The sequence below is a fragment of the Lolium perenne genome, chromosome 7, assembly GCF_019359855.2.
Source record: "Lolium perenne isolate Kyuss_39 chromosome 7, Kyuss_2.0, whole genome shotgun sequence".
In the NCBI taxonomy this organism is placed as follows: domain Eukaryota; kingdom Viridiplantae; phylum Streptophyta; class Magnoliopsida; order Poales; family Poaceae; genus Lolium; species Lolium perenne.
In genome coordinates this window covers 63,916,192-63,933,422 of record NC_067250.2, presented here as the reverse complement: position 1 = coordinate 63,933,422, position 17,231 = coordinate 63,916,192, and the positions used below count along the sequence as shown (strand labels likewise).

The window sequence follows — 17,231 nt, the reverse complement described above, 5'->3', positions numbered from 1 at the left end:
CCCATATGTGCGCTTCTTCGTTACGAGTGAGCCCAGCCCGCCATCAGCACGACGGCACACGAAACAGGCCCATCGCAAACATTCTCTCAACCCGGTCGCTCCAAAGAAAGTCCCAAGCCGTCTTCTTCCCTTCTCCTCTTCCCGGCCGCCACCACCCTCTCCCACCCCCGTTTCTGCCTCTCGTATAAAAACCCTAGCAAGCAGCACAAAACCCCCGAATCCGCCCACCATTTCCGCCCGCGCGATCCCTTTCAAACCAATTTCCATCCCGCCCGCGCAGCCCTACCCTAGCCCAAGCCGTCGGCGGCGGCCGCCGGTTAATCGATCGCAATGGCGGCGGCGGCGGACGGGGACCAGCGGTGGCTGGTGGAGTGCCTGACGGCCACGCTCGACACCGCCCGCGACGTCCGCGCCTTCGCCGAGGAGTCGCTCCGCCAGGCCTCCCTACAGCCAGGTTAGTCTCACTCAGCCATCCCCTAACTCCCTAATCCCCTGCTGCCAGCTAACAAGTTCCTCGTTTCTTGCTACTATAATGTTTTCCTCAGGATATGGAGCTGCCCTCACAAAGGTCACAGTCAACAAGGAGATCCCGTTTGGGCTACGTCAGATATCCTCACAATCGTTCATTTCTGTTTTATAAATCAGAACTATGTTTTGCACACTGTATTTTTGTCAGACCTTGGCTTTGCATGTTGAACTGTCCTTCTGTTGTTTGTTGGTCCTTCACTTCCTACCACCTTGCTGCTGTATTGTTAAAACAGTTCATCAAGCATCACTGGGAGGAACAAGAAGAGAATTTCGTGCCTCCTGTTGTGTCTGCCTCAGAAAAGGTACTGAGGGAGAGGGACCATCCCTCAGTGTGCAAACTTATATTGTTGTCGAGTTTTTATCGTATTACATTGTTCTCACTCATATTCCTCATCAGGTTGTTATACGTCAACTCCTTCTTACCTCACTTGGTGATTCTAACGGGAAAATACGCACTGCTATTGGCATGGCTGTAGCAGCTATTGGGCAGAATGATTGGCCAGAAGACTGGCCCGAGTTACTGTCCTTTCTCTTAAAGTTAATTGGTGATCAAAGCAATGCGAATGGAGGTATATAACTATTTTATTGCTTCCTAGTATTTTCAAATGAGGTTATTCAGGCTTGGTTGCAAGCCTTCAACTTAAACTTGGAGCTCCCAGCTTTCAACCGGTTCTCCTATTGCAAAATAAGTTCTTTTAATAACTAGCATCTATGAGAAGTGTTTTATAGTTATCTTTCTCCTGAAAGAAGTGGTCTACATTTTGTGGCAGTTCGTGGAGCATTAAGATGCCTAGCTCTTCTATCAGATGATTTAGATGATGAATGCATTCCAAAATTAGTGCCAGAGCTATTCCCATCATTGTACATAATAATATCATCTCCGCACGTAAGTTTGTGTTACTGTTTACTCCTTTTGCTTTACTAAATAATTATGGAGATAACGCAATATGTTCTTACCCGTTCTGAAAAAAACAGCTGTATGAAAATTCTCTTCGTGCAAAAGCTGTTGGAATAGTCCATTCATGTATTTCCATGCTTGGATCAATGAGTGGTGTTTATAAGGTAGTTGTCTTGTTTGTGCTGTATTATTCTGCTGTGTCTTCATATTAAACCAACTGAGGTGATTTTCTGCTGCAGAGAGAGACACTCAGTTTGATGACTTCAATGCTTGATCCACTTATGGAGCAATTTTCTATAATTTTAAATTCACCGGTGTTGTCCCAAAATCCTGATGACTGGAGTATGCAGTTTGAGGTATACATTCTGTGTTGTAGGATCAAATGCATGCATTCTTCATTGTTGTTGAAGCCTATGCTTGTCTGTTGATCAGGTGCTTAAGTGTTTACTTCAGCTTATCCAGAACTTTCCTAGACTACCTGAAGCCAAAATTTCTGGCAAGTCTCATACATTATATTGTAAACTGGAATTCCACGTCAAGTGGATAGATTAAATTGCTCTTGGTCTTTTGCCTTTCTGATAATGGGTCTATTTTACACAGCTATTCTTGCGCCGTTGTGGCAGACCTTTGTTTCATCCTTCAAGGTCTATCACCTGTCAACCATTCAAGCTTCAGAGGATGTTGATTCTGTTGGCTACGATTCTGATGGGAGTGAAAGAAGTATTGAATCCTTTGGGATCCAGGTAATTTCATGCATTCTGTTTTTTTTTTACCGTTCCATTGCTACATTTGTTCTATTTATTGTTCTCTTTTGTTGTACTGCAGTCCATTGCTTTTGTATCTTTTACCCTCGTTCTCTTATTTTCCAGTTATTTGAGCTATGGACAACTATCGTGGGAAATTCTCTGTTAGCAAAGGTATGCCTTTTTACTAGCGACTATACATTTTCTGCATTTTTTGGTAACAATTTTTTTTTGTTATCACACTAGGTCATTGCAGGAAGCATTAAAGAGTTGGCGTACTACACTATATCCTTTCAACAGATAACTGAAGAACAGGTACATGAACTGGTTATTACGTAGCCAAATCATTTGCCTGTTAGGTTTTTGCTAGGAAATTCTTATGCATCTGTTTATTTTGTTATTCTAGGTACAAAACTGGTCACGTGATGCTAACCAGTATGTTGCCGATGAGGATGATGTAACTTATAGCTGTCGTGTGTCTGGTATGAGCTTCTGTTTTGCTTCTTTGCCAACCCTGTTCAGTCTATACTGTTGGTGAAATATTACCATCCTATTTTGAAAATATGCGGAAGTACAATTAATCATAAATAAAAATCTTGGTACTCTAGTCATGCATATATTAGACAATCAACATTGGAATTTAGACTCAAAATATCTTTGCTTGCCCCCCTCTTTGGAGCTTTGTTTGCGGCTTAAACAACCATACTCATTGGAAAAGACACGTTTGAATTTTTTTTCCTAAGGAATTTGTCAGACACACCATGTTTTCCTCAAATCTTCATTGTTTCAGGATCTCTTTTGCTGGAAGAGATAGTCACTGCCTACGAGGATTACGGAATTGACTCAATTCTGGAAGCTTCACAGATTTGTTTTCGTGAATCATGTGAATTAAGACAAGCAGGTTCTGCCGACTGGTGGAGGGTGAGTTGTTTGCTTTAGACAAAGTTGTAAAGGAAATCAACCCTCGATATTTTGTCTTTATCAAGTTTTACTCTTGCTTTATGTTCCTAAGTACCTTTTTGGTGACATGCCATGAATTTAAACTAAGCTACTTTGGTAAGTCTTGTTTGAACTACAGAAATGTTCAAATTTGCTGCCTTTAAGTCTGTATTGTTTATAGTAGTTTGTAATATTTTTTTTTGTCTAGTTTATTGTTAGATTTACCCCCAAATATTGTACTTGATCCTGCTAATTTTATGCTCGTAGTGTCTTTCTATCGTTGACCCTATCTAACACAGTATTTTCTTGCCAGCTGCATGAAGCATCACTTTTTGCTCTAGGTTCACTTTCAGAACATCTATGTGAAGCACAGGTTGGTTTAATTTTTGTTGTTGTGCTGAATAGTTCCAAGCTCACTGATTCCTGTTGGCAGACTTGCACCTTAGATCCCTCCATTTGGCATTAAGAAAAGCCAGGTGCTTTATTTTGATAGGTATTAGTATTCCATGCCACTTAAGTACCTCAGATCTTAGAATTGAACACTTACATTGGTAGGGATAATGTGTCCAGAACTCCATCGAAATTTTCACTTGTTGACACCAAGTAATTACTCACTTTAGATACACTTTAAAGAGTGGAAAGTGGTGACATGAGTTTTCTGTAGTAGCGAGGGAAGTGGCTCATAGTGGCGGAACTTTTGGAGTATGGAATACCTTCACTTGTTTTTTTTTTTTTTTTTTTTTTTTGGTAAACAGAAGTCGATGTATGTTCTATTGCCTCACATAGAGTCCTGGGCTCCCCGCTGGTGTATCTAATGAGACAGTGAGACACATGACCTATCTTTTGATACACTAAAGGAAGGACCTGATTGCAAGTTTCTAACATCTGTGCATAGTAGATAGAAGCTTATAATAATGATATACCTAATCTGAGAGTGCCTTATTTCTCCAAAGTGCAAAGCAGATGCCCTCAGATGCAATACAGTTATTTGCCGTTTTTAGAAGTCGGTCTAGCGTTTGTGAGTGTCTTATTCATCATGTGCTTTCTGATTTAATAGGATTGTGGTTACAATGTGCGAGATTTACTCGAGAAGATGGTAATTGACATTATGGGGACAGGTATATTTCATCACCAGTGTTTTTAACTTTGTAAATCTCCCTGTGTTATTTACTAGTCTTGTGGTTTTTAGGGGTGCAGCAGTACCCGTTTCTTCATGCGCGCGCATTCTCCGTTGTGGCTAAGTTCTCTTCACTGGTGAACCTCCTTACCTTCACTTTTCTTGTATGTATTGCTATATGCTCAGCAAGCTGATTTGGGGGAAAACATGTCAGATAAGTAAGGGGATCTGTGAGCAATATCTATGCAATGCTGCCCAGGCGATCGCCTCTGATGTGTAAGACCATGAATTCACTTGTTGTACAATCCCGGACAAAATGAAGAGTTGTATTTATCTGTCAGATATTTGTTTGCCAGGCCACCCCCAGTTAAAGTAGGCGCCTGTAGGGCACTGGCCCAACTTTTGCCGGAATCTACTCAGAGTTCAGTTCAGCAAAACATTATGGGCATACTCTCATCTCTTGTGGATCTTCTGAGGCAGGTAATTTTGTATATAAAATTGTAAATCTAACCTGCCTTAGCTTTTCGAAGGAAATGAATACATGGAGGTTTTATGACAGGCATCTGAGGAGACACTGCATCTTGTTCTAGAAACACTCCAATCAGCCATTAAATCTGGTCTGTCAGTGACTCAGCTTGCTTGTCAATGCATCTTGTAGCAAAATATGTGTATAATTTGTTGATACTTTTTTCCCCTTAAGATTGATGTTTTCCACTTGATATGTAGGCGGTGAACAATCAACATCAATTGAACCAGTCATCTCTCCTATCATACTAGATGTTTGGGCCCAAAACATCGCTGACCCATTCATTAGTATCGACGCTGTAGAAGTATTAGAGGTAATTTATTATCAGAAGTTGGTGGTTCTCTTAAATATGTTTTCATTTCTCGTATTCATGCAAATGTGATTATAGTTCATGATTAAATGACCCCGCTTCATATATTGACCACATGATAATCGATGTACACCAAAAAACCTTTGAAATTTGACTGCTGCAGTTTGCCACTGAAATTCGCCTGGCAGATGTTATGTTTTCCTGGAAATTGGAAGTATCACGTCCCAATATGTTTAAGATTGCACATGGGAATTCAGCAAAATCAGATCTGTTGGATGAATGATTTTTTTGCTACTCACATTTCTCCTAAATTTTTAATTAACTTTGATAACTGATGAGTATGCAATTGTTGCGTATCTGCTCTGCATTTTTTTTCTTTATCATGGCTTGTTTTTGTTTCTTTAGTTAATTCACAGGAGCTTTGTCTGTGCATCTCTTATTATTTGTTGGAGGACATTTGTTACGATCTTTTTGGTTATTGCGCTCCTTATTTGCAGCCTACTTAACAGGATCCCTTAGTTTTTAGGCCATCAAGAATGCTCCGGGATGCTTACAGCCGCTTGTATCTCGGATTCTACCTACGATTGGGTCCATTTTATCAAAAGTAAGATGCTAAAACCAGTTTTATGTCATTATCATGGTTATTCTGTATTTGCCTGCTCTACGCAAGCCTTATTTGTTGTTCATTTGCTAGTCCAAGATCCAGCCAGATGGACTTGTTGCAGGTTCGCTAGACCTCCTGGCGATGATACTGAAAGTATGCCTTCATTTCCTAAGTTCTATGAATTTCAAGGCAAATAGTATTTCTGAAAATGACGTATAACTTGTATTTTCATTGACTTGTCAATGCTAATCTTAATGCTGCCGTGTACATGTCAGAATGCCCCAGCTGCTGCCGTTAAGGCAGTATTTGACACATGCTTTACATTTATCATTCAAATTACGCTTGAAAGCGATGACCATGGAGAGATGCAGGTAAATGCTAACTTTTGATTTTAACGATTCACGTGTAGTGGACCTATTTTGCATGGATGTATTATGTGTATACATCATTAATATGCTGATCTATGGCCAATTCAGAATGCGACAGAATGTTTGGCAGCATTTATATCAGGTGGCCGGCAGGAGTTGCTTGCTTGGGGTGGCGAACCAGGAAGTACATTGAAGATGCTACTTAGTGCAGCTTCAAGGTAACTCAAGATTATGTATATCTAACTTAGCGTTGCTCTTACTTTTCACACTTACACGATATGGAAGAAAACAAATTGCATATTTCTTAATTTATTGCAAAAACTTCACCAGCGATCTAGATGAATTTGTAGAAAGTGAACACCACACCATTAGTCTTCTAGCTAGGAGCTGATGTTTGCTTCCCAAACTAAACATATTTCTGTAGCCGACTCAGAAAATCCTAGTAAACTGCTTCTTGCACATCTTCTATGCCAGTACATCGTTTAGATACACTATCTCTTTGATGAACCAATCTACATTTTGTTCAACTGTTTAATTGTTTGTTTCATTTTTAACTGAATGCTTATATCGTGGTTCTTTCATCGTCTTCACAGGCTTTTAGATCCAGAGTTAGAAAGTTCAGTATCGCTCTTTGTTGGGAGTTACATTCTACAACTTATTTTGCATCTACCTTCGCACCTATCTCCCCACATTCCAGAGCTCATTGCTGCTATTGTGAGACGTATGCAATCAAGTGACATTGCAGGATTGAAGAGCTCTCTTGTTGTTATAATAGCCAGATTAGTGAGTTGCATCTCTCTCTCTCGCTCTGTGTGTGTGTGTGTCTGTGTGGCGGTCTAACATGATTAATTTAACTTTTGTTTGTTTTACTGCCCTCTTTTGCTCCTTGATTAGTCTCGATTTAGGCTTGGTGTATGTAGTAATATGTTGGTTTTTATGCTATCTTAAATGGAAAAAATTCTAGGTATTTCTTTGGATACTCCATCATTTGGTTGTAACACCTTAAAACTTGCCATTTCTTGGCTACTTCACTTTTTATGATTTTCTATGTATGCCATTGCACCTCTTTAGGGTAACATGCCATTTATGTTTCACATAGGAGTCGATGATACGGATGCATAGTTGTCTTCCATTGTTTGTTGTGTACCATCATGTTTTTGAAAGAATATTTTTTAATTTGTGCCATCATGGGTTACACTGCCTCCAAAAAGGATTTAACCCCATTATCACTGGAAATCCACTTCGCCTCATAGGTGTAGATCGACCCATTGACCAAAAAACGTATTTTGAAATGTATAAAAATTCCAAAACATGGATATACATTGGGACATTTTATGCTTGAACACCAAGCTTCACAAAAAATGACATTTTTTGTGGCCTGTGTAAAAAGACAATCTTCGGTGCTCCAAAATAATTTTTCACGAGACATTTTGTTGTATTTTTTACACAGGCCACACAAAATGTTTCTGTTCCACGGAACTGTGTGTGAACTTAGAATGTTTGAATGTACACTCAGGATTTTTTTTCCGAGAAAACGCAAAGGACTCTTTGCTTTTCATTTCATTTCATTGAAAATATAGAAATTGTTACACGCCTCCTAGGAGGTACATTACAGAAATGTATTTAAAATGCATTATCCATAATAGGTGCATCAACATGTTCTAACTGCTGCAGGTACATCTAAGTGCACCAAATGTTGATCAGTTTGTCAACCTTTTACTTGCAATTCCTGCCGAGGGCTATGGAAATTCATTAGCTTATATAATGTCAGAATGGTCACAACTACAAGGCAAGTGCTTATGCAACATAATATTGTATGGTTTTATCTTTATGTTGGTTTCCCCTAATGAGAGGTTTCTTGGTAAATATATATTATAGGTGAAATTCAAGGAGCCTACCAGATAAAGGTAACAACTACGGCCTTAGCTTTTCTCATATGTACCCGTCATCCTGAGTTATCTAGGATTGAAGTCAATGGTCATCTTGTTAAGGTACTACCCCATTCTTAGTCTATTTGGTGCTCAGCAGTTCATACCTTATTGTACCATTAGTCTTACCCCGAAAAAAACAGACTAGTGCAGGTATTACCACACGGTCAAAAGCCCGGGTAACTCCTGATCACTGGACCAAGATTCCTCTTCCATCTAAGGTAACCAATGATTTCACAATCATAGTTTGTCTCTCAGAAATTTTAGTTTTGAAGGAACATTAATGTGCAGATGCATAAATGAAAGGAATCTCTCACCAAGATCATATTTTCGTAGCTATTATTAAATGTTGGGCCAGACATCAAGCTGTGTTTTCGTTATCTCATAACACTTACTGTTAGCATCCCCGAATATGGATTATGCAGATCTTCTCACTGTTAGCGGACACTTTAACTGAAATCCAGGAACAAGTCGGCGATGATGCTGACAACGTTTGTGAAGAGGTTTCTGCTCATTCCCTCAGTTAAGATTGTAAACTAGAACGGTCTTCTTAGAGTCTTTATCTATACAGGATAGTGACTGGGAGGAGGTTCAGAATGGTGATGGGATTCCACATGATATGTTACATGCAGCATCAGTTCCTTCAAATGCTAATCCGTCAGTTGAGCACCTAAATGCAATGGCAAAAGTTTTTGATGAGGTATGCTAGTAATAGCTAATGCTCTTGCTGTGATACAATTTTGTTGTATTTATTTATGTCTCTACTCCAATTGTACTATAGGATGAAGACGATAGTTACGATGATGATCTGGCAAAAACTGACTCTCTTAATGAGGTTTGCTTTCAGCCTTTCGCTGCAAAGTTCCATGTTTAAAACAAATCTGATGTTCACTCGATCAAGTAAATAAATTGCCTTTGCCTTGCAGGTGAAGTTGTTGGACTTTCTAACAAACACATTTGTCAACCTGTGGGAAAGTGATCGGCCACTTTTTGAGTATCTGTTGCAGGTGAGACGTCCTGGACTGTTAGTGTTTACAAAATGTGTCAAGATCTGTCCCCCACCTTCCTACTGCATCTCACTTTCACGGGTATATAGTAATGTTGAATTGGATTATCATGTGCAGGGCCTATCAAACCCACAAAAGGTTGCTGTAGAGAAGGTTTTGCGGAAGTGAAGCATCCACATGAGATTATTTATTGTTTATCGGGCTTTATGTTTCATCAAGTGATTGGTTAGGTTTCGATGCGTGCTGTAGGTTCATTCGTTCGGGGTGTTTGGATGAGCGGTATTCTTTTGTAAAATATTTGTTCTGTATTTGAGTGGTGCGAAGTTTTTATCAGTGTGCAAGAAGACTATCCGTATATGCATTTGATGCATCAGATGGTGTGCTGTTTGTAATTTGTATCCATGTTCGGCCCGTGAACGAAAGGCAGGAAGATATTATTTGGCCTATCAACTAGTTTCTTTTTTTCATGCCGATGAAGGCTTTCAAGTGTGGCAAAAGTTGTCTTTGGTTGTAATCTGTCAGATGCGTTTTACATATTTGTAGCAGAGTCATTTTTTTTTTGCCTTGTCTCATTAACTGCGGGAAATGCTCAGGTATTTGCAGGCTTTGCCTTTAGGTGAAAAACGACTATTTGCGTGGCATTATGGAAATCAAATGTTAGTTTCAGGTTCCAGGTTTCCCATGAAACTGGACTAGGTTCAGATGTGTTGTGCTCCCTCCGCCCCGAAAAACATGTGTAGGTTTGCATCCTTTTCGGGATAGAGGGAGCTAGTGTCTAGAGAAATCTGAATTTAGATAAATTTGTGGCATACTTTTTTGGAGAGGGGGGAGTAATAGACAAGACTGATTAATAAAAGAAGAAAAAGAAGAGCTTTATTTCTTCACTGGAATGTGTTGTATGAATTATGACTGAACGAACAGCTGAGAACACTTTCCTTCCCCTGCTTTCTCCACCCACTTTCCCGAGAGTCTCACGTGAAGAATCGGGCCAATCCTGAGCCTCTCCCGGTGGTGGCGGAGGAGAGGTGCTGGAGCATCCACTGTATATAGTAATTCTAGATTTATGCTTGTGATGTTTGGCCTTATGCCAGTGCTTAGGAGTAGTGCGCTGAATCTCTTGGACCAGATCTCCATCAGAGCTCTAGCGGTTGGAGTCAAAGGTGGGGAAGAAGATCATCGCAAGCATGTCCTTAAATAAGGTCCGTGCTACGGTCTGCGACTTGGTTCTTCTCTACAGATCAAGATCTTCCTCTTATCACCCTGATGGTCATCTACCGGTGTCTACTCAACCTCCAAGTGGAGGCCTTTCCTAAGGCTGGCAGAGGCGTTCCCCTTCTTCCTTGTCAATATTTATCAGGCGTTCCCCTTCTTCTCGGTCAATGTTTATAAAAATGTTCAAAAATTCCAAAAAAAATTCACGTTTACATCTCAACATTTTGTGTGCACATGCAAGTTTCGTGGAAAACCAACATTTTATATGTCCCGCGAAATAGCACTGAAGTTATCTTTTTTACCCGACAGAAACAATATCTGTTTTCGTGAAACTACTTTGCGAGCACAACGAACATTGAGATGTACCTGCAACATTTTTTTCGGATTTTTTTACATTTCAAAATACATTTAAAACTCATTTCAAAAATCAGGGGCATATGCTCCTAGGAGCCAAACACAGCATCCCATTTCGGAAATGTTTCTTAACCGGAGTTGGAGTACAATCCTGAACACTGGCTAGTGGAATTGGACACAGGAAGGTGGGGACAGAACCTGTTCTAGTAAATCACTCACAAACATCACGAGCCAAGAGATAACTTTCATGACAGCTACTGTATTTCTCAAATGCACACCATCATGCATATAATATCTTTGTTAGAGATGAATGCCTGGAGATATCGACATATGACCATGACTCATACAAAGTGCCAAGTCTGCTTCACTCAGGCAGAGCTGCCTGCTGGCTTTGATTCTTCGTCCTTCGCCTTGGTAGGGGTCATACCATCACTGCCCATCTCGGCCTTGAGGTCATTGATGCTCAGCTCCAGCTCATCGATTCTTGCACCCATGTCGTCTAGTAAGCACTGGTTAAGGATATTATACATAGACAGAAGCAGGACGTATGTGTATCCCGTTGGACATATAAGTGGCCGAAAAGAGTGAATGCTTCCAACATAGATGAATGGTGTGGATGCTGTTGCTAAAGATGATTTTACTCTTCCTAGCACTCTCCTGTCCCACTTATTAATAGAAGTTGTTCCAGAAATTAGCTTTAAGATGCTAAGCACGAAAAAACATCAGTGTTTGTTTCAGGGTTTTTGACAAGTTGCATCAGTGTTAAACAATAACATTGCATGTTGTAGGAGTTTGAATTTGCACATGGATTATCCTCCTATTAAAGCATGGCATGTGTGGCAAGCAATCTAAAACCTCTATCATTTGTTTTGTTTTGATAAATCGGTTGTTTTTAGTCTTTTCAGTGGACCAAGCAGAACAATAGCTGTACTTGTCAAATGGTCTACCGGCGATTGAGAATCATTATATCCTACATAACCATGAATGAAAGACTGGATTGATCAAAATAACCAAGATGCAATGTATGTAGTGGCTTGACTTATAAGGATATTCTTTGAGATGATGTTCTCCGACATAGCTTGGAACCTGGTTTGCTGCAAGGAGATAGATACAACAAAGTAAGTGGACCTATGCACATAGTACACCATTAATAATTAACAAAAGTTATAAATGGCTCACCATCTGAACTAGAAGATTTTGCACCTGCAAGCAGTGGGGAAAAAACAAATGATGATTAAACAGTAGCAGGTAGAAGAAGAATAGAAAAAGTGCATTGGAAATCTACAATCCTCATAACCCAAATATATACGAACTCAATCTGATAGTACTTACGAAAGCGGTCATATCAGCAGTGCTCTGGGCCGAGCCGTCCGAGTCCTGTTCGGCCTGCAATTGACAAAGGAACGGATTGAATGAGCGAAATCGGCAAGAGCCTGGTTAACCAACCCGATGGCCATGAAATCGACGACGAGAACACCACACAGAATCCACAAATGACCCATGTCTACCGATTAGACCCGTGTTGCCGCAAAACCTAGGAGGGGAAGCTGGGTCTAAGAGCGCCGGCCGGCAAAATTTGCGGCGTCTAGAGAAATCGTGCAGGAGGCGGCTAAATCCTGAAAGCGAGCTCGTGGCCTCGGTTACACGGAGTTTTGGGTCGTTGGCGGGGGAGGAATGGAGGAGGGAAGGAAGTGGTGCTGACCTTGATGGTGATGCCGCCGGAGTTGGGAGAGGCCATCGTCGACGGCGGAAGGAACAGATCCGCTCGTCGGGGTTGGGATTCGTTCGTCGGATGTGAGAAAGTGGGGGTTGTGGCGAATAGTGAGCGAGCAGAGGCAGACAGACCTCCTTGGTTTATCAAGAAGGCTTCGGCCCACACCAACCGGGCCAGGAGGGGGCTTTTTTCTCACTTTTGGTGGAGTGGGGTTGTCTATTCGGGCGGCCCACCCATTATATTTGGCATTTCGAAAGCAATTGGCTCCTCTATCCCAAACTATAATAAAACCTTGTGATAGATTCACATAGTAGGAGCAAATGCTCCTATGAGCCAAAGTGAATATCTCGTGATAGATAGCCTACACAGCATATAAATAATAATATAAAATAGTAGATTTTGATCGGTGGGTAGTGTTTAAGTAAGAGCGGTGTTTTGGAACATGGGTGCATATGCTCCCTATATTTCGAAATGCATCTTACATACATTTTATTTTTTTTTAAAAAAATGAAACTAAAAGTTTGCACGTACATCTTCACGTGCTACGTGCTCACAAAGTCGTTTCATAAAAAATCGACTTATCATGTGACGTGTGTAAAAAAGACAAAATTTAGTGCTAAAAATAATGCTTTTCACAAGATAAACTTTCTCTTTTTTATATAGACCACACAAAATATTGGTTTTTCGTGAAACTTGATGAACACACGTATATTATGGAGATGTACATGTAGAATTTTTCATCCAAATTTTTCAATATTTCAAAATATGATTTTTTGGTAGAGGGAGCATACGCACCCGGGAGCCGAATTGAATTTCCGTTAAGTAACTCTGTTGAAATAGCGATGCTTTAATGAAACTGGAATGTGGTAAAGATAGTTTTTCTTTCTCGTGCATCTGATCACCTCCCGACGGCCGTGATTTGTATGGAGAAGCTCCGCAATGTTAGAATATATTGTTAGTTGCTAACCAAATTAGTTGTTAATATCTAACGAGTTCGGATGTAGAGATAGACTTACGTAGTTATCCTAGTTAGCTGTCATTCGTGTTGTACAAGATGTAATCTGTTGAACCATTATATAAAGAGCATACGGCCGGCCCTGGAGTGCTGTGCGATTGCCTCCCCAAACTCCTCTCTGTTTCGTTTTCTTTCATGGTATCAAGAGCCTAGATCGCATCCACTCCACGCCTTCCGCAATGTCTTTCTCCACTGCCTCTTCCTCGTCAACTGCTGATGACGCGACCAGCTTCTTCTCGAGCGGTCTCTCCGGCAACTTCGCCTCAAGCTCTGGCGGCGGCTCGTCATCGTCCGGTGGCCCGTTCAACTTCGCCACCGTCGTCACCCTCAAGCTGTCGGCGGAGAACTATCTCCTCTGGCGCACAAAGGTCGTCCCTGTGCTCAAAAGCCACCTCCTCATGGGCTTCATCAACGGGCGGCTCCCATGTCCGTCCCAGCTCATCGCCAACCCACAGGCGGCTGAAGCCGGAGCTCCGAAGGAAATCCCGAACCCTGCGTATCGGGCCTGGATGCAGCAAGATCAGGCGCTCCTCTCCGCCATCCTCACCAACGCCGACGACGCGGTTGTCGGCATGCTGATGAGCGCCATCACGGCCAGGGAGGCCTGGACCATCCTGGAGAACGCCTTCGCGTCGCAGTCCACAGCGCGCTCGATGCAGCTCCGCTTCCGGCTATCCACGATCAAGAAAGGAGACATGCCGGTCTCCGTCTACTTCAACCGGGTTAAAACCCTCAGCGACACCATGGCCTCGATGGGGAAGCCACTTGAGGACGAAGAGATAATCTCCTATCTCCTTGCTGGCTTGGACAGCGACTACGACCCCTTGGTCGAGGTCGTCACGGCGCCGCGCGCAACGCCGATCCAGCTGCGTGATCTGTATGCGCAGCTCCTCAGCACCGAGTACCGCATAGAAGGGCGCAAGGCGGCGGACATCAGTCACTTCTCCGCCAACCTCTCCTTCGGCTCCAAGCAATCAGGTGGTGGCGGTAAGTTCTACCGTTCTGATGGTCGTTCTCTGCCTCCAATCAAGCCACCTTCCAACAGCGGCGGAGGGGGCGACTCCTTCAACGGCAGCGGCGGAGGGGGATACTCCTCCAATGGTGGCGGCTACTGGCGCGCCCCTGCATCAGCACCTCCCTCCAACGGCAGCGGCGGAAACTACTCCGGCAACTCGTCGGGGAACGGCACCGGCAATCGCCCGGTGTGTCAACTCTGCGACAAGGTGGGGCACATCGCCTCACGCTGCTTCAAGCGCTTTAAGCGCGACTTCCTCGGAGTGGGGAACAATGGTAGCGGCACTTCTCGCCAAGTCGCCGCTGCCACACATGCTCCACAAGGCCACGGACATACTCCATCATACCCCGTCGACCCCAGCTGGTACGCCGACACGGGAGCTACAGACCACCTCACCAACGACCTCGACAAGCTCGCCGTGAGGGAGACCTACCATGGCCATGACCAAGTTCACACCGCCAACGGTGAAGGTATGCAAATTCATCATATTGGCCAAGGCATCCTTCCAACTCCATCTCACTCCCTTCGTCTCACCAATGTGTTGCATGTTCCTTCCGTCACTCGTAGTCTTCTTTCCGTTAAGAAACTCACTCGTGATAATCCTGTTTTTGTGGAATTTCATCCAAATGATATTTTTGTGAAGGACCGAGCAACGCGGGAAATTCTACTTAGAGGGAGGTGTCATGGTGGCCTATATCCGTTGAAGCCACCAATAATCAAACAAGCTTTTGGGAGTATTCGAGTGTCTAGAGAACAATGGCATTGTCGTTTCGGTCATCCTGCTTCACAGGTGGTCCAGCATATTCTACATCATAGTGATCTTCCTTCGGAGTCTAGTCGTAATAATGCAATTTGTGATGCATGTCAGCAAGGTAAAAGTCACCAATTGCCTTTTCCTCTTTCTAGTCATGTAATAAAAGCTCCCCTTGAGCTAATTCATTCGGATGTGTGGGGTCCTGCCCAAATTTCTGTTAGTGGACACAAATATTATGTCAGTTTTGTTGATGCCTATAGTCGTTTTACATGGTTGTATCTCCTCAAACAAAAATCTGATGTATTTCAAGTGTTCCTTCAATTCCAACGGCATGTTGAGCGTCTTTTGAATCAAAAAATTATACATGTTCAAACGGATTGGGGTGGCGAGTACATTAAGCTCAACAAATTCTTCTCGGATCTTGGTATTGTGCATAGAGTATCTTGCCCCCACACACATCAACAAAACGGTACCGCTGAGCGCAAACACCGCCATATAGTCGAAACTGGTCTCACTCTTCTCGCTCATGCTTCGATTCCGTTTCGCTTTTGGAGTGATGCATTCTCCACAGCGTGTTTTCTTATTAATCGTCTTCCTACTCGAGTCATTAACATGAACACTCCACTCGAACGTCTCTTAGGCGAGGTTCCCGATTATACCTTTTTCAAGGTTTTTGGGTGTGCTTGTTGGCCTCATCTCCGTCCATATAACAATCGCAAACTTGAGTTTAGATCCAAAAAATGTGTTTTTCTTGGGTATAGCTCTCTTCACAAAGGCTACAAATGTCTTCATATTCCAACTGGTCGCATTTACATTTCCCGCGATGTCGTATTTGATGAGTCCAATTTTCCATTTGCTAATCTTCCATCGGTTGACACCAATATTCCCACGTCCTCCACTCCCTGTCTGCCTGGTCAATTTAATGATTCTGCATATTCCCCTGTGTTACTTCCTAGTTATGGCGCAGGAACAGGTCGTGGTATGCAGCTTCACGTTGACGAATCATCGTTGCATGCATCTGCTTCGGGATCCAGTGCATCCATGCACGTCGATCCGCCTGATGGCTCACCGGATGTGGCCTCCGCGCGTGTCCCAGCTAGCCCAGGCTCTGCTACTGGGTCGTCCTATCCAGACGAGCCACCATCACCTGGTGAGCTCTCCCGGTCGTCCAGACCGACTGCGCCAACGTCTTCAACTGGTCCAACGTCCCCTGCACCACCATCTGGACCAACTGAGACAGCGTCCCCTGCACCACCATCTGGACCAGTTACGAGGCTACGTAACAACATTCGTTGTCCGCGTGCGCGTACGGACGGAACCGTGGCCTGGCTTGCTCGCTGCATGGCACATGCCATCTCCACCGCAAGCGCTGAACCGCGTGACTATCGCGTTGCTCTCGGCGTGCCGCACTGGCGCATGGCAATGGACGCAGAATTTGATGCGTTGCTGAAGAATCGGACTTGGCAGCTTGTACCTCGACCTCCTGGTGTCAATGTCATCGACTCCAAATGGATATTTAAGGTAAAATACCACGCAGATGGTTCTATAGAGAGATATAAGGCTCGTCTTGTGGCGAAAGGGTTCAAGCAGCGTCAAGGACTGGACTATGATGATACTTTTAGTCCAGTGGTAAAGCCAACGACAATTCGATTGCTCTTGTCCTTGGCGGTTTCTCAGGGTTGGTATCTTCGTCAACTAGACATTCAGAATGCCTTCCTTAATGGAGTACTCGAGGAGGAGGTGTATATGCGGCAACCACCTGGGTATGAAGATCCATCCAAACCTCATCACTTGTGTCGTCTTGAGAAAGCTCTCTATGGTCTTAAACAGGCGCCCCGAGCTTGGCATGCTCGTCTCAGCTCTGTCCTTCGCACACTTGGTTTTGCCGCATCGACTGCTGATTCTTCGTTATTCATCTTTCGACGTAAGGAGGTGGTCACTTTTCTGCTTGTGTATGTGGATGATATAATTGTTGTCAGCTCATCCCCACATGCCCCTGATACACTTATTCAGGAGTTGAGAGCTGAATTTGCGGTCAAGGATCTTGGTGTGCTTCATTTCTTCCTTGGTATTGAGGTTATTCGTCCCTCTGTTGGTGGTCTTTTGTTGTCTCAGCGGAAGTATGCGTCTGAGCTTCTTCGACGGTCTGGTATGATTAAAAGTAAACCTGCTCATACACCCATGTCTGCCTCAGATAAA

The 17,231-nt window shown here is 43.0% G+C and overlaps 2 protein-coding genes and 1 non-coding gene across 3 annotated transcripts; 2 read left to right on the top strand and 1 right to left on the bottom strand.

Annotated features, from left to right (window-relative positions):
• The first annotated feature begins 123 nt into the window (after positions 1–123).
• On the top strand, positions 124–9,435 carry LOC127317267 (uncharacterized). Its single transcript, XM_051347795.2, has 33 exons — positions 124–454; positions 546–607; positions 738–830; positions 926–1,097; positions 1,299–1,414; positions 1,504–1,590; positions 1,666–1,782; positions 1,859–1,922; positions 2,027–2,169; positions 2,296–2,343; positions 2,416–2,484; positions 2,576–2,651; positions 2,960–3,090; positions 3,422–3,481; positions 4,166–4,226; positions 4,298–4,362; positions 4,440–4,501; positions 4,582–4,705; positions 4,785–4,842; positions 4,952–5,064; positions 5,588–5,665; positions 5,756–5,818; positions 5,941–6,036; positions 6,142–6,251; positions 6,627–6,816; positions 7,708–7,822; positions 7,912–8,024; positions 8,105–8,182; positions 8,387–8,464; positions 8,533–8,661; positions 8,743–8,796; positions 8,888–8,968; positions 9,086–9,435. The coding sequence occupies exons 1-33, from the start codon at positions 331–333 to the stop codon at positions 9,134–9,136; spliced, it is 3,081 nt and encodes a 1,026-aa protein (XP_051203755.1). The 5' UTR covers positions 124–330; the 3' UTR covers positions 9,137–9,435.
• A 1,212-nt stretch (positions 9,436–10,647) lies between these two features.
• LOC127317268 (heat shock factor-binding protein) lies at positions 10,648–12,395 on the bottom strand. The gene is made up of 5 exons (XM_051347796.2): positions 12,237–12,395; positions 11,867–11,920; positions 11,714–11,737; positions 11,586–11,628; positions 10,648–11,036 (listed from the first exon to the last, which is right to left on the bottom strand). The coding sequence occupies exons 1-5, from the start codon at positions 12,270–12,272 to the stop codon at positions 10,903–10,905; spliced, it is 291 nt and encodes a 96-aa protein (XP_051203756.1). The 5' UTR covers positions 12,273–12,395; the 3' UTR covers positions 10,648–10,902.
• Positions 12,396–14,024: 1,629 nt separating this feature from the next.
• Positions 14,025–14,166, top strand: LOC127318207 (small nucleolar RNA Z247). The gene has a single exon (XR_007861761.1). It is a non-coding gene; the product is annotated as a small nucleolar RNA Z247 (small nucleolar RNA).
• The last annotated feature ends 3,065 nt before the right edge of the window (positions 14,167–17,231 follow it).

What these genes read in the sequence shown, in the direction of transcription:
- LOC127317267 (XM_051347795.2), top strand. Translation starts at nt 331, where the DNA reads ATGGCGGCGGCGGCGGACGGGGACCAGCGGTGGCTGGTGGAGTGCCTG. An exon ending in GAAATTCTCTGTTAGCAAAG is followed by an intron (nt 2,344 to 2,415) that starts GTATGCCTTTTT and finishes TTATCACACTAG; the next exon opens with GTCATTGCAGGAAGCATTAA. An exon ending in TCCTGGCGATGATACTGAAA is followed by an intron (nt 5,819 to 5,940) that starts GTATGCCTTCAT and finishes TGTACATGTCAG; the next exon opens with AATGCCCCAGCTGCTGCCGT.
- LOC127317268 (XM_051347796.2), bottom strand. Translation starts at nt 12,272, where the DNA reads ATGGCCTCTCCCAACTCCGGCGGCATCACCATCAAG. An exon ending in CCGGCGGCATCACCATCAAG is followed by an intron (nt 11,921 to 12,236) that starts GTCAGCACCACT and finishes TGTCAATTGCAG; the next exon opens with GCCGAACAGGACTCGGACGG. An exon ending in GGAGAACATCATCTCAAAGA is followed by an intron (nt 11,037 to 11,585) that starts ATATCCTTATAA and finishes ACCAGTGCTTAC; the next exon opens with TAGACGACATGGGTGCAAGA.